Consider the following 21825-nt stretch of genomic DNA (forward strand, 5'->3'; position numbering starts at 1 on the left):
TTGAGCATGGTTGGTCTCATGATAAATCGTATTTAAAATCCAACCTATTCATTCTGTAGAATACGTTGGTATACTTGGTATCTACATTGTAATTGTCAGGTCACTAGACGGTAATGGTAGCCTCGATCTGCGCCAGTCTTGTTAATTTAGTGTTTTTTTATGAACAATAATGGTCCTGTGCATCCTATGGTAATGTGGTATCCAATGCCATTAATAAGAAAGTTAAGCTACGATTATTGGTTATTTATCAGTTTATCCGCACAGTGGTAGAAGTTCTGTACTTCATCACGTGTGAGGGTTTGGGATCAGCACGTGTCACAGATGTACGGTACATCTGAGGTAGGTAATATAGCGAATATCTAGTTTATCAGGCATACCGTTCCGTAGTAGTTATTTGGGTTCTGTAGTAGTTATTTGGGTACTGTAGTAGCCTCGGGCAACTGCAGTCCTCAGTGGAGATTATTGTTGTCAAGTGGGCACTCCTCAATAGAATATCACTTACTCTCAGTCTTATTAAATTTATATAATAAGACTAGTGTGCACAAGAAAAGATTTACAAATCTTTTCTTGTGCACACTATTATCACTGCGAAGTTTGAGGTCACATATTGACTTTTGTCGTACTGTTCCAATAGATGCGCTATTGTCCTCATGGCATTATTTCTTATGTAAGATACAATTTCATATGAAAAATACTATTTCTTAGGAAAGAAAATTACAATTTCTTATGGAAGAAATAATTTCTTATGAAAGAAATAATTTCTTATGAAAGAAATAATTTCTTATGAAAGAAATAATTTCTTATGAAAGAAATAATTTCTTCTGAAAGAACACAATTTCTTTTAAAAGATAGAATTTCTTATGAAAGATACTATTTCTTATGATGTATAGTATTCATTGTTTGATTGTGATCTTAAAATTTTAAGCCTCTCCGATGATCGATAAGATATATACCATTGTCTTAAAAACCTGAAACTATAGTGAATTATGACGCATGATAATTGAAACCCTGCCTGCCAGCCATGACACCCTTTGAAACCACCTTTAGTGCTTCTATCTATCTATTTGTCACGCTATTTACACCTGATGAAAAACATTACTGTCTGATATAAATATTATTTCTTATGACAAAAATTCTTTGTTTGATGGTTTTTAATCTACCAAAAATGTGTGGCCAAATATTCGCCCACTCGCTTCTTACAAGAGACCTGGTAAATATATTATAAAAGTACTAATATATTATTATTATTGCTTTATATGTATTATAAAAATACCTTAAACCGTTTAACTCACTTAAAACAGCTATAATATTAATGTTGTTAATATTCTTTGCATGCATAAATATTTTCTTCCCCATTATATCTCATAAAAATATCATTATTATTATCGACCTGTTTAAGTAGGGCTATTAACCTACATATTAGGGCAAGTTTCCATAAACGATATTTTATGATCGGCGCCGATAATCGCTTATTGAGCGCTTTTTCGGCGCTTTTTTAAAAAAAAACCGTTTACAATCGCTTTTTTTACGATTATAAACGGTTCAAAAAAAATCGCTTATAATCGACTATAATTGGTGTCATAATTCAAAAAAGCGCTTTTTTGAATTTAAAAGCGCTTATAAGCGCTTTTAAGCGCTTACTAGCGTCGCTGAGCGATTTGAAAGCGGTTTTCCAGTAGGATTGGCGCCAAAAACGGGTGGATAAGCGGTTGGCCGGATAAGCGATTCGTAGGCGCTTTTTTGAACCATTTATAAGCGATTATAAGCGCTTATAAATGGGGTGCAATTTAGCTGTTTGTAAAGCGCAAATAAAGCGCTTATAAGCGCTTTTAAAATTGAGTCAGGAAAACGCTATATTACATCTTATAACCGCTTATAATCGATTATAAGCGTTTTTTTAGAAATCGCTTATTACGGCTAATTCATCGCTATTTCACCGCTTTTACCGCTTTTCCTATCATCCATGGCCAGGTGAGCAGGAATTAAAAAGCGCTTATAAGCGCTTTTTCGGTGCTGCCCCTAGCCTGGTCGGAACGGGGTAGTGCCCGGAATTTAAAAGCGCTTATAAGCGATTTCTCAATTCCCCTTAACCTGGTTGGAACTTTCATGTGCTTTTCTGAGCAACCTGGGGTGCACCGGCAGAGTCAGGATTTAAAAGCGCTTATAGGCGCTTATGATCGCTTTTCTACCACTTTTCCTATCACCCATGGCATGGGTTGGCAAGAATTATAAAGCGCTTATAAGCGTTTTTCAATGCTGCCCCTTAGCTGGTCGGAACGGGGGAGTGCCCGGAATAAAAAAGCGCTCATAAGCGCTTTTTAAATGCTGCCCCTAACCTGGTCGGAACTGGAAATCAGAGTGCCCGCTTATAAGTGCTTTTCTGAGCAACCTGGGGTGCACCGGCAGAGTCAGGATTAAAAAGCGCTTATGATTGCTTTTCTACCGCTTTTCCCATCACCCATGGCCTGGTTGGCAAGAATTATAAAGCGCTTATAAGCGTTTTTTCAATGCTGCCCCTAACCTGTTCGGAACGGGGGAGTGCCTGGAATTAATAAGCGGTTATAAGCGATTTCTCAATTCCCCTTAACCTGGTCGGAATTAGAAATCAGAGTGCCCGCTTATCAGTTCTTTTCTGTGCAACCTGGGGTGCACCGGCAGAGTCAGGATTTAAAAGCACTTATAGGCGCTTATGATCGCTTTTCTACCGCTTTTCCCATTACCCATGGCCTGGTTGGCAAGAATTTTAAGCGCTTTTTCAATGCTACCCCTAACCTGGTCGGAACGGGGGAGTGCCTGGAATTAATATGCGCTTATAAGCGATTTCCGGATTTCCCTTTAACCTGGTCGGAACTGGAAATCAGAGTGCCCGCTTATAAGTTCTTTTCTGTGCAACCTGGGCTACACCGGCAGAGTCAGGATTTAAAAGCGCTTATAGGCGCTTATGATCGCTTTTCTACCGCTTTTCCTATCGCCCATGGCCTGGTTGGCAGGAATTAGAAAGCGCTTGTAAGCGCTTTTTCAATGCTGCCACTAACCTGGTCGCAACGGGGGAGTGCCCGGAATTAAAAGGCGCTTATAAGCACTTTTTCAATGCTGCCCCTAACCTGGTCGGAACGGGGGAGTGCCCGGAATTTAAAAGCGCTTATAGTTATAAGCGATTTCTCAATTCCCTTCAACCTGGTCGGAACTGGAGAGTGCCCACTCGTATGTGCTTTTCTGAGCAAACTGGGGTGCACCGGCAGAGTCAGGATTTAAAAGCGCTTATAGGCTCTTATGATCGCTTATCTACCGCTTTTCCCATCACCCATGGGCTGGTTGGCAGGAATTAGAAAGCGCTTATAAGCGCTTTTTTAATGCTGCCCCTAAGGATTTGAAAAGCGGTTATAAGTTATAAGCGATTACAATCACTTTTTATTGCTGGTTTTTACCGATTTATCTATCATTTATCAACATGGATTTAAACATAGTTGTTTGACTGGCGATCTAGAAGCCAAGCAAGAAGGCTAAGTGCACGGCGCGGCAAAGTTCTCCGACAATAATTGTCAGAAATTGTAAAGCGCTTGCAAGCGTTTATTTATATGTTGTTAATGGTGGTGGTTATCCTGGTGGCGGTCGATGCGCGCTGCGTCATCAGTCATACACACTTCACATTCAGAACTTGCAAAAGAAAAATATAGTATATGAAATTAAATTATTGCGCTGGGCCACGCTCAGTCTGTCAACGAGTATGACAGGCCTGTTTATGTCATTCCAAGGAATCTCTAGTCGGGCTGAGCGAATCACGACGTCTGAAAAAAGTGCGGTGCTCATTGAAAGTTATTGTGTGCGTGACCAGCATTCACGTACTTGTTCATAATCAATCGTGGACATAAAAACAAGTGCACGCTGAGTACCAATAGGAAAAAAGTAATGTATATATACGCTAGTAAAGCCGTGCGCGTGCAGGCGTGCTGAGATAGCTTGTAAAATTTGGTTATTAGATAGTAAAACTGCAACAAATAAACCGCGCCAGATTGCGCGTTTGAATCGCTCCTACGAAATCGCTCGCCCAAAATTTAAGAAAATTCTTGTGAAAAGGCCTTTGGTAGTAGAGGCTCTTACGGGCATTGTCTGCTCGATACGTTAGGGACCCCAGATACACCTTACTAGACGTATTTTTGACCGTAGAATCGATTGAAAGTGGTTTCAAGATGATTGGACTGATTGTTCTGGGGTAAAATCGCAAAAAACCGATTTTTGGGCCAAAAATAGGCCAAAAAACCATGTTTTTTGATATTTTGAGCAAGTTAATTTTGTTGGCATGTCGGCAAAACTTGCATAAAGATAGCTAAAAGACAGCCGCACAAGATTGTATAAAAATAAAACAAATCCCTCTATTTGTTCTGAGGTAAAAATCCAAAAAAGTGGTAAAAATTTTGACTTTTTTGCTTTAAGTTTGAATAATTTTTTGCAGTTGTATTAAATCAACCCAAAAATAGTCACATCGTGTTTGCCTAAATTTTTCCTTTCCGAGAAGTACCCACTTCATATACTTAATCGAAGTTTGAATATTGTCACTCCGCAAGCGTTTTTGCCAAATTTTCGACGCGCACTACGCGCAAAAGCATTTAGTTGTTATCAATTGGCACCCGCGCGTTCATCATAAATTTCAAACAGCTATAACTCAGCGAGATTATGTCCGTTCTAGCTCATATTTTCACACTAAATAGAAAATAATGTGATCTTATTGCTGACAAAATATGGATATAATTACTTTATTTGCCTTAGAGTAATAGACTGTCAAAGTTTAAAACGCGCATTGGTATAGCACGTGACTAATAAGGCCAAATTTATACTTCTTAACATATTATCGATCCTTAGACATCATACTATTGTGTCCAATTAGCGGTTAGGTCTCTAAACTCGTAGCAGAAAACACGTCTTTTTGCCCGTAAGAGCCTCTACTATTGGGTATGACATTGATCTAAATTGGTGTATTTTTGGACGCTGATCCCGAATCACCCGCCATGACGTAGGGTTGAAATATTTCCCTGGAGAGTTACATGGGCAAAAACCGTTTTAGTCACGTGACAGGCTAGTAAAACATTAACGGGTGATACTCGTAAAATATTTGTTCCATAGGACCGTCGACGAGTCCAACTCGGCGCGCGTCCTGGTAGGTTGTAAACCTACAAGTTTTTTAGCGCTAATTTCGGCCAGCACAATTTTTTTCAAACAAATAGATATTGAGTATCCTTCCCGACCTCCGATTGCAACAAAAATTGGTGAGCTCACTCTGTACTCTGGTACTCATAGACTTACGAGGAAAGTGTCCGAAATAATACGACAAAAATCTACGAATTTGGTCAAATTACGCGACTTTTACATCTACTTTTGCTCCAAAAGCCGCGCACCATCAAATATGGCACCCTTCACATAACCATGTGCTTTCGCGCCACTTCGGGCGCGCTTGTTTCACAAGTACGTCAAGAAGTGAGTGGGCGCGCGCTACTGCAAGCGCAAGGGCTCTGGATAAAGCAAATGGCACCCAGCTAGTGAGGCGAAACTCACTGATCTTTCCAAAAAGGGATGACAAATATGGTATTGTGAAAATTCTCACAGTCTCTAGAAAACAGTGTTACAAAAAATTTTAAAATCTGAGCAAGTTTATTTTTATCGTCCACCCCTAATCCAGAGCCGTTGAGCTTTGATTTAGCCGCCAACCCTCCATCGAGTTTGGCAACCATATATTGGTTCCCAAAATTTCCCGCACTTTGCAGTTTCTGCAGTAGGGGTAATTAGGTAAAAACTACAGTACAGCTGTACTTACAATCACATTCACAAGCATGCAAGCTCACCTGGTCCAATGAGCCTAGCGGGAAACAGAAAACGTTTTAATTAGTTTGTTAAACGAAGTGTCATACGTCACCTCAAGATCGGGTGACAGGGTGCTTACAATTCGCGTTACTGGGCTGCGCTCAGCCTGTCGTTCTGCATTCCGCCAAATCTTTATTCGGACTAGCATTCACGTGATCGTTCAGAACCAATTACAGCCGCGCAAAAGATCACGTGCACGCCAACTACCAATAAAAAAGAAGTGACGTATGCACTACAAAAGCCGCGCGCTGAGTTAGATTGTAAAATCTGATTATTTGATTGTAAAATCGCATAAACACTCCTATTTGCGCGTTTTAGAGGGTTTAATTACACCAGGCTATGCTTATGAACATACTAGCTTGGGGTCCCCTGGTAAAATTCGCGCCACTTGTTTCACAAGTAAAGAAAAGCACCAACTCGCCTTCGTGCGCGCGCCCGCAGTGTTCATGTTGCCAAGCGCGACGTCAGATATGAGGACAAAATTTTGACACCCAATATAAAATTGCTTAGATCCGTGCCCAGGCTGCAAGCATTTTTTCGCACAAGTACCGCCTCTGTGTCACCGGGAGGTGGGGCGCCACTGCAAGCGTAAAAACCCGGGTACTTTAACATTAAAGCAATCCGATTATTTTAAGAGTCAATGTTAGCGCGCGCCGTACTTGTGCAACTTAGAATTTTCCACAATGAATAATTTGTTACTCTTGAAACAGTGTTTTGAAATCGAGCCTGTACTAAACAGCAATGACAAATAATTTTTTGTAGGTTGTAGTAATGAGCAAAATTTGTTTTACTTCTTAGTTGCTTAGAGCTTTGTCTACTGTTAACACAATTGATCGATATTGTAACGTCAATACATAGTATAAATTGTCAACTATACAGTTGATCAGAGTCACATCTGAAAGCGCTTATAAGCGCTTTCTAATTCTTGCCAACCAGGCCATGGGTGATAGGAAAAGCGGTAGAAAAGCGATCATAAGCGCTTTTAAATCCTGATTCTGCCGGTGACCCCAGGTTGCACAGAAAAGCACTTATAACTATAAGCGGGCACACTGATTTCCAGTTCTGACCAGGTTAAGGGGAATTGAGAAATCGCTTATAAGCGCAGCATTAAAAAAGCGCTAATGAGCGCTTTTTAATTCCGGGCACTCCCCCGTTCCGACCAGGTTAGTGGCAGCATTGAAAAAGCGCTTATAAGCGCTTTCTAATTCTTGCCAACCAGGCCATGGGTGATAGGAAAAGCAGTAGAAAAGCGATCATAAGCGCTTTTAAATCCTGACTCTGCCGGTGCACCCCAGGTTGCTCAGAAAAGCACTTATAAGCGGGCACTCTGATTTCCAGTTCCGACCAGGTTAGGGGCAGCATTTAAAAAGCTCTTAAGAGCGCTTTTTAATTCCGGGCACTCCCCCGTTCCGACCAGGTTAGTGGCAGCATTAAAAAAGCGCTTATAAGCGCTTTTTAATTCCGGGCACACCCCTGTTCCGAACAGGTTAGGGGCAGCATTGAAAAAACGCTTATAAGCGCTTTATAATTCTTGCCAACCAGGCCATGGGTGATAAAAAAAGCGGTAGAAAAGCGATCATAAGTGCCTATAAGCGCTTTTAAATCTTGACTCTGCCGGTGCACCCCAGGTTGCTCAGAAAAGCACATGCAAGTGGGCACTCTCCAGTTCCGACCAGGTTAAGGGGAATTGAGAAATCGCTTATAAGCGCTTTTAAATTTCGGGCACTCCCCCGTTCCGACCAGCTAAGGGGCAGCATTGAAAAACGCTTATAAGCGCTTTATAATTCTTGCCAACCCATGCCATGGGTGATAGGAAAAGTGGTAGAAAAGCGATCATAAGCGCCTATAAGCGCTTTTAAATCCTGACTCTGCCGGTGCACCCCAGGTTGCTCAGAAAAGCACATGAAAGTTCCAACCAGGTTAAGGGGAATTGAGAAATCGCTTATAAGCGCTTTTAAATTCCGGGTACTACCCCGTTCCGACCAGGCTAGGGGCAGCATCGAAAAAGCGCTTATAAGCGCTTTTTAATTCCTGCTCACCTGGCCATGGATGATAGGAAAAGCGGTAAAAGCGGTGAAATAGCGATGAATTAGCCGTAATAAGCGATTTCTAAAAAAACGCTTATAATCGATTATAAGCGGTTATAAGATGTAATATAGCGTTTTCCTGACTCAATTTTAAAAGCGCTTATAAGCGCTTTATTTGCGCTTTACAAACAGCTAAATTGCACCCCATTTATAAGCGCTTATAATCGCTTATAAATGGTTCAAAAAAGCGCCTACGAATCGCTTATCCGGCCAACCGCTTATCCACCCGTTTTTGGCGCCAATCCTACTGGAAAACCGCTTTCAAATCGCTCAGCGACGCTAGTAAGCGCTTAAAAGCGCTTATAAGCGCTTTTAAATTCAAAAAAGCGCTTTTTTGAATTATGACACCAATTATAGTCGATTATAAGCGATTTTTTTTAAACCGTTTATAATCGTAAAAAAAGCGATTGTAAACGGTTTTTTTTAAAAAAAGCGCCGAAAAAGCGCTCAATAAGCGATTATCGGCGCCGATCATAAAATATCGTTTATGGAAACTTGCCCATATTAGTGCTTTTCAACACAATTTAAAACGAAAATATATATATATTATTATTATTATCGACCTGTTTAAGTAGGGCTATTAAACTACATATTAGTGCTTTTCAACACAATTTAAAACGAAGTCCTCGTGTTAAGGAGCCATGGTTTGGACTGGCTTTTACCCGCTTCAAATATTTCCATCACGATAAATAATACTCAACAAATTAAATATGTAAGTAGTGTTGTAATTAGTTTAATATTACAATACTTAATTAGAAGAAAACGATATAAATATAGCACACACAAAGGATTCAGTAGGTATTAGGTAACAAGCATCGTGAAAGGCCATGTTTTATTTGTTGATGAATGTTCAATGTTTATTGTTTATAATTCCATGATTTACATTTTTCTGATAGACTTCTTTTTGGTTCAGCTTGACTGATTTTTACTCTAAACTGTTTCTAATTTTCTAGAATCTTCTCGACGAGTATCTGTTTACAGTCCCCTTAGTTACTAAAATTTGAACGGTACAACTGTGTGGCTACTACAAAGCTACAACACACAGTTACGTAAAGTGCATTTATTTCAAGCTGTCATTATAGGGAGATTCAACTGTTGGGCCTTACCAGTTACCAAACAGCTTTCTTGACAGTGTATTTTCCAAGGGGACAAGGATAGAAGACGTTTGAATTTTTAATAATTCCTGTTTTTCAATAACGTTTTTACTTATTATAATAAATGTTATATCTTTAAAAAATTAATTATAATAAATATTATATCTTTAAAAAATTAAATTAAGGCCCAGTTAGAAGATAACAGTGCTAACTACAACTACTCAGTAGTTAGAAGATAACAGTTCTAACTACAACTACTCAGTAGTTAGAAGATAACAGTGCTAACTACAACTACTCAGTAGTTAGAAGATAACAGTGCTAACTACAACTACTCAGTAGTTAGAAGATAACAGTTCTAACTACAACTACTCAGTAGTTAGAAGATAACAGTGCTAACTACAACTACTCAGTAGTTAGAAGATAACAGTTCTAACTACAACTACTCAGTACTCACGTGGTAAGTATGTGCCGCCCATCTGCTGGAGGCCCTGATGGCAGCCACTACGAGCGTCATCTCCGCCTTGACAATGGACAAACCATTGGTGGGGGGTACCACCTGAGGATTAGCCATCCTAGTGACAGTCAAGGGTTAGTCGAGTAGTGTACAATTGTAGATATAAGTAGAGATTATGGATAAATGTGATAATATCATGATGGATAAATGTGATAATATTACAGTGGTGAATGATTACATCATACGGGATCGTTCACATATTATGGAACGCCGCAGTTCCCCCTTGCGTAAGCCATTTTATACATAGCTATTTTATAGTTATACATAGCTATTGTGAAGAAAGAGAGCTTTTTTCAACCCCTCCCTTAGGACGGCTCACGTAATAATTACAAATGATCCCTTTAAACAGAATAACGTTCTAAATCAGGGGAAATGATGATTATGTTCTCAATCATAAGTTGACACATGATTGATTAACATCAGGGCCAACTACCTAAAATTAAATCTATAACTATATAAAATAACCCGATATAAATCCATTTTTCGATATTTTGAGTGATTTCCAGTTGCAGATTGTGTATCAGAGAAAAACCCACGTTTGTTACGTCACGTGATGTAGCGTCGTAAAGAAGGTAACCGAGCAGCTCACGTTTTATTTTCTAACCATCCGCGTCCCAATCTACTAATGTGACAACAGTTGTCAAGGTGGAAAAATAAACGACTGTCAGAAGCTGAGAAGTTGAGACATCTGCATATTCTATGACTCTATGACCATAACTCAATAAGCTTACAAAGTATAGACTCGGTTAAGTTTCTGATCTGTTGCCTATTAAACACATGAATTTTCTCATGATATGCCTGTCGTCGCACCGAATAAACCTAGCCGAGAATTATTAATTCATAAACACAGCTGAGAATTATTAATTAATAAACACAATAAAGTAGGTATTGATTATTGAAGACGACATGTTTCTCTAACGCCCAGGTTGACTCGACGTTACATCATTACTGTTGGGAACTTACACTTTACAGCCACTTCATACTAAGATGGTTGTCAGAAGATGTTGTCACCAGTGCAGGGCATGTCCTAACGGCCGTAACAATATTATTCAAGCCCGCGCGTTATGGTGGATGCATAATGAGACAAGGTGCAGTAATTTATTGTTACAAATTACTGCGAGTCTTATGTCTCCGGAGTCCGGAGAGTAATGAACTACGAGTAACGAACTGCGAATTTTTGAGAATTTATTCTCATACGCTTTATATAACATAATATGTGTAAACTGTAACCTGTTTTCTGCGATTTAAATAAGCGAGAACAGTCCCTCTAAACATTACCACTAGTATGATAACATGATCCACCGAGAGCCACCACACAATGATTTAACAAGTACAATCCCCCGTTGTGGAACTAACACTTTTAAGCTCCGGTCTTGACGCTTAGTCCAGGTAAGGCTAAGGACACAAGTAGCCGGTTCGGACACCTGGGCCAATGAAGAGAAACCAAGAGACTTGTGGCAGGGATAATGGGAGGCTAACATTAGTTGTTTGAGCTGGTTGTCTTGAGGTTATAGAAAGTCGGCACTATATTGTTGTTACTTGTGAGTGTTCAAGTACTGATGTCTGATTTGGTTCTCGCTAGTTTTGTTGCTGGTTTTCTTATTTCCTTTGATTATGAGGTGTTGGTATGAGGAATCCCAGAATATTACATAATCGACAATATGAAGCTTGGGGACATTGGTTTGTTCAATACTTCATTGCATCATATGTTTATTATCAGATATTTTATTATCATTATATTATTATCATATTCATCATCATCAAAGTATCAAAATAATATACCGAATTTGAAATGACAATGAAATCTTGTAAATTATCATATTTTAATGAGGTAGGTTCCCACTTCCTATGTTTGGAGTGTGTGTTGTTCGTGTGTATTGTTCTCTAGCGTGAATGGCAGTTTTAAAGAAAACACAAGTAAGCGTCAGCTGTTAGCCGGCTGTTAGAGTGCTATTAGGATTTTCTTAAAAGCAAAGAGCTTCCCTCTAACAGACAGCTAATAACCACCGCTTGCTTGTGTTTTGCTTGTGTTTTGCTTGTGTTTTGTAAGCCGGCTGTTAGCCGGCTGTTACTGTGTTAGCCAGCTATTATACCTATTTTCCGAATATTGTTAGAAATATCTGAACCACGTGTAGCAGCCTGAAGCTCAATGGTGGTCCCTGGCCACAGACTGGCCACTTTGGCCCCATTAATCACAAGATGGGGTCACGGCCGTTGTCTTGAACTTGTCGCACCTTTAATAGATCCTGGCACTCCTTATACATAATAATGGTATTGTTGAAAGTATCTGTAGTGTTATTTAATACGTTCAGCATTCAGCAAGTTGCTATTATCTAACAAACTCTATAATCGAGTAATTATAACAATTAAAATATAATCAAAAAGTTGGCTTTACTTCTAAACTTTACTTCTAAACTTTACTTCTAAACTTTACTTCTAAACTTTACTTCTAAACTTTACTTCTAACTTTACTTCTAAAGTTCTAAACAATAAATATAATAAACTCTTTTCCGTTGTTCGAGTAAAAGCTTTGAAATTAGTTAGTACTATTATTAGTAAATAAATCTTGAAGACTAAACTATTTTAGGTCATTTGCTTAGCTATTTGACGCTTTTATTTTAATGTCTTAATAATATCGTAAATCGCAGTGAGTTGGTTTGTTCTTAACGGCCTTTTCTTCAAAATGAAATTCGCTTGGCTCATTGATTATCATAGCTGCTAGAGAGAACTGTTTATCATGTCATAGGTACTACAAAAAACGCTAACTTCATACCCAGTAAAAATATTCCCTATAATCAGGAATTGGACTAAAGATTAGGAGGGCTAATTTGGGATCCCGATCACGTGATACAAATACTTTTTAACGGCAACACTGAACAGGTGTTACAAAATACCTAAAGCCAGCAGCCACAATTTATAATCCACAATACAGGAGGTCTCCAACCTGTGTCCCTTTTGAAAGGTCAAGCAGGCTGCATAATGCACATAATACAACTTCTTTATACTTTAGGTAAATAGTAATAACAACAGCTGTTTTAGTTGCTAACTATGTTATGAACCATTCTGACCACTCACAACACAGCGGCTGTCCCGCCAGCCAATAAAAGAAGCGCGCAGAGATGAGGGGTCTGGATTTTAATGTCGTGCTGTTTTGATGGTGTCGCATGCAGGTGTCAAAACCTGCGGTTAAATCTGGGTCAACTAAATTTGTAGTTTAATGACATTTGGTTCGGTTACGCGGTAATTTTTATTATGGAATTTATGCTATGTCCTGCAATCTTTTTACATAATATATTTAGGCTAATTTTATATCGCTGTCGTTTGATTTCGTCAATCTGTATTTAGTTATCTTCAATCCCAGTTATTATATTTTAGACTTAATATTATATGTTATCATTATTTGGGGTTTCAAAGACAAATCATTCGCGAAATACGAATGTTTTGGTCTTATTATCATTCCTAATGCAAGGGACGTTTGAGTGGGCGGCAGAAAAAACAGACACAAACTCCTAATGTGAGATAAATTCCTTTAGTGAATCGGAGGAACCAGTAGTATGACGTATGATGGGGGAACCTAACAAGGCTAATAACATCCAATAAAAAGCTTGATAACACTGTCAACAGTATTAACAATCGAAGTAAAATTATTACGAAAGTTGATACAATTAATGTGGTCTGATTGAGATAATCAATAATAAAAAAGATAATCAAGGGAGAGTTATACGAATTCGTCAGTTGACAGTTAAGTCTGGTTTTCCCGAAAACGGCGGAATCAGTACAAAATACAAAATATACGGCAATTTCATAATCGGTAAAGGCTAGTCTAAAGATGTCTGAAATAGCCTCCCATATTCGCTCTTAAAAGTCCTGACTTGTTCTTTATTTAAGTCACGTCCAATTCACTGGTTTCCATCGTTCATTTTGGTTGCTTTCTGTCGATTTTAATTTATTTCTCTGTAGCTGGCAAGCGGACATTCGGCTTTATGTTAACAGTCCTGAATGGTATAGATAACATAATTATCATCCAAAATATTATAAATAACACAACCATTGTGCTATTAACGGAATCGCACACTTTTTAAATACTTAAATTCAGGAGATTGGCGTTTTTAATGTCCAGATAAGAATTTACAGGGATTTTACCAGACGTCTTCTTCTGATTATCAGGGCCATATTAAGATATTACTACATCACGGGGTATCAGTACTCGATTAAACCCGTTACGTCCCATAATCATGTTCAGTAATCTAGATTAGTGCGGCATCTGTGCTTTTAATCTTCTACCAAAACTATTAACTCTCTAACTTAAATCAACTTACTGTCATAATTATAGCTGAGAGCCACTAGCTATCTGCTGTGCGTACAAGAAAAGGAAAACCCTAAGTAATTCTACATATAATTCTCGAATCTTGATTTAATACTAGTAGGATTATAGTCTTCGTCGGTCGTGCATTCGTCATTATCATAATATTGGACAATATTTATTTACAACTATTCCCCTTTTTTTGGGGTGATCGATTGGACTAAGGTCCTTGAAACGGAAGCGTAAAATAGTTGTAGTACTAGTAGCGGTTTCTGCTTTGGCGTATTGCTAAAGAGATAGTAATAGTAATAGTAATAGTACTATGTTTACAGTAAGAGTATACTGAAGACGCTGAGAATCATAAGATATTCAAATGAGCTGCATTGTCACGACAGTTACTGCATTAGAAATTCGAATTCCGTTGAAACCCAAGCCATTCGACTATGTCTATAGATTAAAACTTAATGCCAGATATTCATCGGAATGTTTTAAATCACATACTGAGTATGTGATTTAAAACAGTATTTGACATACTCTCATTTATCGTTTAGATTTTAAATGCTGTAAATTGCAATTAAACAAGTAATTCTACATCTAATTTTCGAATCTTGATTTAAAACTGGGATTATAGTCGTCTGTCGTGCATTCGTCATTATTATAATACTGGACATTATACTTTTTTTAGCAATTGACGGTGGTGAACCAAATTGCCATTCAACAGAAAAATCTTTGTATTCTAATTTATTTACAACTTATTCCCCGTTTTTAGAGTGATCGATTGGACTAAGGTACTTGAAACGGAAGTGTAAAATAGTTTTAATGGCGGTTTCTGACATGCTTTGGCGCATTGCTAAAGAGATATCGTACTAAGTTGAGGAATTGATTTAAAGTAGTCCATGATAACTGATTTAAGCTGATCTAATTCTATTCGTATGCTTCCAAAAATATTTAGATCAATACATGTTACATATTACTATTAGGACGCAGTAAAATATATATTATATAATATATCCTTTATATCCTTAATTTCTAGTTTAACAGTTTAATGATACTCAAATCAGATCACAAGCCTGTAGTCGCTCGCGTCACACTCCACCAGAAGTACCTTGTCCATAAGAAGCACAAGACGTCCAGAAAGCTTGACCTCAAGAGACTACAAGATCATGGAGTTAAGAAGAAGATGCTGAGTACGTTTGAGAAGAAAGTAAGAATGAGACCCAAGACAGGCAACCCCAACGATGACCTCAACAACCTGATAACAGATGCCTATAACACTGCTGACGAGGTGCTAGGAACTATACCTCCAAAAAAGCACAAATCCTTCAGTACTGATCCTGAGATCGCTGAACTGTCACTTGAACGCAAGCAGCTGATGATTGCGAATATGCAGAACAAATTCCCGACCAACAGGAAGCATGTCAAGACCAACATCAACCAGCTAAGACGTAAGATCACAAAGAGACTCAGAGATATCAACAACCGCAGTGCTGACACACTCGTCGAAGAGATAAACAACACAGACGACGCCCGGAGATACTTTGTAACTTTGGAGCCTCTAAGATACTCGCCAAAGGATATGTTAGACCAGCTCTAACCGTCCACAACTCTGCTGGGAATATCGCAGGTACTAATGAGGAGAAAGCGAGGAGTATTAAGGAGTACTTTGAAGCTGAGTTCAACGACGCTGATGAGCCCACCCTTCCTGCCTTCCTTGACCCCCCATCTAGCCTTAACAGTCCCATCACCGTTGCAGAGATAGAGAGAGCCATCAGTAAACTCAAGTCTGGTAAAGCAGTGGGTATTGATAAAGTTCCTGGCGAGGTCATGAAAGCCCTGAACAACCCCCTCCTTCATGAGGAGCTAGCTAAAGTGTTCAACGAGTCTTTCGAGAAAAACATTCACATTGAAGCAATAGGAGCATGCATCCTCACACCACTGGCTAAGCCTGGTAAAACTCGTGGCCCAGTGAAGTCGATACGACCATTGACCCTACTGAATGTCTCTAGAAAGATCCTGTCACTGATAGTGCTAAACAGAATAGAGAGAGCTGTGGACAACTTCACCGGACCGTTCCAAGCTGCCTACAAAGCTGGCAGGAGCTGTGCCGACCTAGTTTGGGCACAGAGCATGCTCATATCTGTAGTAATGAAGAAGGAGTTTGAATGGAACAAAGTGAGTATCGACATGTCAGCTGCCTTCAATACCATCCGCAGAGGTACAACAATCAGACTACTAGAAGCTGCAGGATGCTCCAGAGACGACCTGAGGCTTGTACAATACCTCATGGCTAACACCACTCTAGTAGTCAGAGTGTGTTCTACTGACTCAGAGATGTTCTCTTTCAACATAGGAGCCTCCCAAGGAGACAGCACAGCTGGTAAATTGTTTACCCTCAATCTAGCTGGAGCTGTAGTGCACATAAGAGCAGTCCTCCCCTCAAGACCCAACCCTCCGATAGCCGATAACCACATGCCTCTTGAGTCCGGCTATTCAGACGATGTAGAGGAGATTGGTGAAGATATGGAGGAGTTACAGGATATCTTTCAGATCTCCAAGAATATTCTCAGTGAATGGAGTCTCTTTGTCAATGACACAAAGACAAAGTTTACCAGGGTGTATTTGGAAGAAGTTGGTGCCTGTGACGAGTGGGGTAATGAACTAAGAGGAAAAGAGGAGTGGAGAAACGAGACGCTTCTTGGTACAAAGCTTGGATCAGAGCAGGATGTTACTAATAGAATAAATCGAAAGCTAACTCTGCCTTCTGGTCATTTGACAAGCTGTGGTGCCAGGGATCAGAGAGGAGTCAAATAACTGAGAAGAGAAAGATCAAACTCTACGACTCACTAGTAGTATCAGTGCTCCTGTACAACTGCTGCTGCTGGGCCGTACCTCAGCATGTTCTAGAGTCTGTAGATGTTGTTCAGAGGAAGCACCTCAAGCGCATCCTACACATCTATTGGCCTAGCTCAATATCTAATAAGGCCCTCTACGCTCGTACCCAGACCAGGCCCCTTTCCGAGAGAGTGGAAAAGGCACGGTGGACAATGCTAGGTCATGTTCTACGCAGTGACAACGACACGCCTGCCTACCAGTCTCTGTTATTTGCTACACTAGGATGTCAAACACTAAAGGGACGAGTGGGTAGACACAGGACTAATTTGTATGATATTATTGTAAAAAAGGACCTATTTAAGAGACAAATTTATTTGAAAAATGAAGATGATTTTACCAACTTAGTGAACTTAGCAAGAGAGAGTAGGATGGAGGAGTTTATTTACTTTGAGACATATTGAACGAATGAGTCTTCGTAAGCGTAAATAGGCCAGCACTTTGCTGAGCCTCTTTAGGTGCTCTTTTGTTTATAGATGTTATTATATATATATATATAGTTTAATGATAGACTAGATGCTGAAAACGGTTAACGGAAGATATTCAAATGAGCTGCATTGTCACGACAGTTACTGCATTAGAAATTCGAATTCTGTTTAAACCCAAGCCATTCAACTATTGTCTATTATAGTCTAAAACTTGACGCCAGATATTCATCGGAATGTTTTAAATTACATACTGAGTATGTGATTTAAAACAGTATGTCATATGTGACAACTGACATACTCTAATTTTATCGTTTAGATTTTAAATGCTGCAATTAAAACATAATCTTGATGCTATGAGCTATCATACTCTATATTCACAACCCTTAATCTTTTATTCTTATCTTTATTTGATAAAGAAAATATATCAAAGATCCACCGACAAAAAGCGCGGTTAAGTTTTGGTGACGGCTTCAAGCTGTCGTCGAAACATTTTATTAAATACTTTTCAAATTCTGCAGAGCAAGCACAGATCAATATTTTATTATTCAAAAGCTTAATAATGAAACAAAGACAACGCCCATCCAAACATTATTTGTAAATCACTTTCAAGTCAGCTGGTTTATCGTATTAGCCCAATCCTTTTATTAGATCCTTTTTCTTTTGTTCCTGAGATAGGTAGAAATAGACAACATACCTATCGGGCACTTGAAGCGTCTAGTTCTTAGATTTAATCTCTTTGTATTTGAGTTCCATTTAATTGGTCCACGTACGTTCGTTTATTCGATCCAACTCTGTCCTCTAGTCATGCGAAATAAAACGACTTCATTCTTTTAGAATTCTAAGATGAGAAGTACGTACCGTACCCGGCTTAAAGTACGTACGGTACGAAGTTTTTTATTAGTACGTACCGTACAACCACTTTAAAGTACGACATTTTTCCGAAAAAAATGGTGTCCATTTTTTACCTTATTTTTCTATTGTTGTAAAATTGGCTGCAGGTATGTATGCAATTTTCAAACCACGATTTTGGTGCCAGTGAATGCTAAAGTCGAATTAAACAAGTTTTAAGACAATAAATTAATTTGAATAACTGCAATTATACTCAATAGGAGTACGCGTACAGTCATACCATTCTAATGATAGAAATATGAATGCGGCGACTTAAGTTTAGGTGTGCCCGTAGCGCCATTTCAAGTGTTCCTGTTATTATTTTTTCACGAAAGTCGGACTTCCCTCGAAAACCCATACATCGTACTTTATAACCAATTTCATTAGTACGTAACGTACGAACTTATCAGCATAGTTTTAGATCTGCTCTTTTATTACCGATACGGTGGAGGATAGACAAGAAATCTATTTAGTATTGAGTATGTCTCTCTAGTCTAGTATCCTTCAATAACCTACACTCGGACTCTTCAGACTTCAAGCGTCTAGTATCCTTCAATAACCTACATTCGGACGCTTCAACTTCTAGTATCCTTCAAGTTCAATAACCTTTTTCAGTCGCAACGGACTTCAAAGGCAACGCTTTGCTTTTGAATAACATTTATGATGTCCGTTTGGCATTTATGCTAATGTTCTTGAAATAGTTTAAGCTTCGTTTTTACCATGTAATTATTATGATAATATATTACCTAACTATTTTCCCTTTTAAATAATGATAATGAGTATAAACCGAACTTGTAATTTTCAAATGAGTCATTAAGTCATTACATATTTGTAAAACTCTGAATATAGAACGATTATCTATATATAAAGGGACTAGCTTTTCATTTAGCTCATGATTCACTATAACAAGACATTATCAACTAAACAAATAGACGTCGTTAAATCATTTACCTTTTGCCGTTTAAGACATCTATTGTTATTTAGTTAGTGTACAGCTGTCGTAAACAACCACTTTCTAAGCTTCTGCGTGGAAAAATTTGATTAGTGAATAACTGTCTCAATAACTGTTTATCAACAAACAGGCCGGGAGACACATAATAATAATCATACAATTTATTTCCTCCATTCTCATTCCCCAATCCATAATATGGAGTAATCGAGCTGGTTTAGCCGTGAACTCCATTAGTATCTTGATGGACACCTCAAGAAAAACGTGACAACTGTTTACCCAGAGATTTGGGTAACAATGTACACACGTGGGCCGACTGCTCCTTTATACATATAATGATAGCCTCATGAGCCACAATAAGATAGTATAAGTAATGGCAATGATGTTGGTTTTCTGTACCCACAGACATGACCACCTAATACTGGACTAACGACATTATCGCTTGCAGCACACTTGATAGCTAACATGTCTTTTAAAGCCGGCGGTACCGTGGTATGAACCATAATTAACGGTAAAAAAGGCCGGGATTTAACGGTAAAAAACAACCGGAAGTTTAAACTGTATTTTTGATGTTTTGTTAAACGTTTAAGACTTTAGACGTGCTATGAAGGTAGATTATGATAGCTCAAGCCAGAGGCATGATCAGGCTGTAAGATGGACTGGAGGCACGTGCAGAGACGTGGAAAAATATCGTTTATAGCTCCACTGCTCCAGGTTTAGGGCTCCAACTTACAGATCATGTCACTGAAAGAACAAAGAAGTTGGCTCCGTTCATCACTGAACAGGCCAATATCTCGTATTAAGTCGTTAGTGCTTTTGATTTCAGGAGTTGCCATTTTTATATATTCTACATCATTGTGGTGTTTACAGCCTTAAGGTTGGCTATTTTTTAAGGGTTGTATCACTTGTAACTGGTAAGGATGAGTACTGCTTGAGACGGAACCAGTATGAGTATCTGTAATTGCCAATTGGAGACGATAACTCTGACGTTCAGCCTTTTTGGAGTTTACTTACGGTCTCGGATGACTTAAATAAAGTAAATTGAGCTTTTAGATGTTCACTTTCAAGAGAGATTATATATTACGATTACACATTTCGACTCCGAAACTTTTATTTGTAATTTCTCACATTGTGTTTGATAGTTGCGCCCAGCCAGCAAGTTCTGAAGAATCGCTCCTCAAAATTAGGAGTTAGACGGTATTTGTTCTAACACCAGTATAATGTGCGGTCAATAGTTTACAAGTTTACAAGTTTACAATCCAACACTTTACTTGTTAAGAGGGTTTACTAGGTTGCAACCTGTCGGAATTGCTTTGGTTACAATAGCTGTCAGCCGTTGAAGCCTTTGCAGGACCTCAAACGATCAGATACCTGCAGCGATTTAAAAAATATGAAAAGATAGATTCATATCGCAAGCTATAGTCCCAGAGCTATCTCTCATCACTTCTTGAAGTAGCGACGATATCGTGTCATCCTCTACCAGGACATTAGTCGGGTATATAGCTGCAGGTAAAACGCGTCAAGTTTAATAGCCTCAACTGATCCCGTCTCGGTCTATCACAAATCATCAGTTCATTACCACACTCTTCGCTTTTTAACTTTCACGGATCTAGAGACTTGATATTATCTGTCTTTCTCATGCTATAATACTTCCACCATGAGGAATGAGGATGCTTTTTAATCGTGAACAGCTCCGCTGATTTTCCCGAAAATGGATTGCCTTAATGTGATTTTGTGATAAAATAGGTTTGATGTTCCGAAGTTGCTTCAATAACACTATGTAAAGTCACAAAGCGGAAAGCCACATTGATATAGAATCTTCCATTGAACCCTCATTACTTCCATTTAAGTTGGGGAAGATAAATTGAATTTCATCAAATCAAGGCTCTCTTATTCAATTGATCCTCAATCCCTGGTCTCCATTCCATTTTATGGTTGAGTACTCTTCATGTTCCAGTAGAATGATGATATTACCCTCAGAGTAGGTAGCCAGCTGACTACCCTCAGAGTAGGTAGCCAGCTGACAACCCTCCCAGGACTGAAGTGAGGTAGCGTGATGTACCAGTTGTCTAAGCAAAGCTTTAGGAAGCGTAATAATTAGTTAACTCCCGTGTGGATCTCAACATGTTGCCTCGTTACTACCTCGTGGTAGTGAGCCCACCCTGGATATTACCATAGTTAGCGACTACCAGCACTCATGTTTCCTTCATTAACCTCCTGTTATTAACAACAACACGCAGATATATATACAGGCCACAATCAGGTATGTACCGAGCTGCTCGGTACAATGCAATACATCGCCACGTTATCAACTTGTTGCCCTTAGCACACTTACATATATCAGCCTAACTCTTCTTGATAAATGCGCTGCAATTAAACGGCCGATGAGACTCCTTTATAATGCCCATTATAATAGATCATGATCCTCATCGTGGCTGTCAACAACGTTATTGTCCTTTATTGGTAAACTGTATCGATCACAATGTTTACCCTTTCTGGTTATTTCTTGTTTTATATATCGAGATATACTAGACGAGCATGCACTGCTCTGATAGGCTAGTGTTTAGTCTTGGTTATCAGTCTTGAGTCCTGGTTACATAGTCCCTGGGTATCATCCGTCTACCATCGAGGTATGGGCGATAGAATATAAGAATAGGGTTACGACGATTTCGCTTAGTAATAGCGTCAAGCTTTAGTATCAGTCAGCGTCTTTGCAGTAAACCATTTAACGCGCCTGTTTAACGCTCAGTTAGTCTACTAAAGAATATTATATTTAATAGTGGGCTTATTCTTTATTTAATGCTTTTAAAAATCTAT

At 38.8% G+C, this 21825-nt stretch overlaps 1 protein-coding gene across 1 annotated transcript in view; it reads right to left on the minus strand.

Annotated features, from left to right (window-relative positions):
- LOC134819637 (Golgi-specific brefeldin A-resistance guanine nucleotide exchange factor 1-like) overlaps positions 1-21825 on the minus strand; it is a 391238-nt gene that overhangs the window by 50986 nt on the left and 318427 nt on the right. The window contains exon 3 of the mRNA XM_063829683.1: positions 9492-9609. Coding sequence (XP_063685753.1) covers positions 9492-9609 — 118 coding nt within the window. The remainder of the gene's footprint in view (positions 1-9491; positions 9610-21825) is intronic.

Source organism: Bolinopsis microptera, chromosome 8 (genome assembly GCF_026151205.1).
Source record: "Bolinopsis microptera isolate Bmic1 chromosome 8, MBARI_Bmic_1.0, whole genome shotgun sequence".
NCBI classification, from domain to species: domain Eukaryota; kingdom Metazoa; phylum Ctenophora; class Tentaculata; order Lobata; family Bolinopsidae; genus Bolinopsis; species Bolinopsis microptera.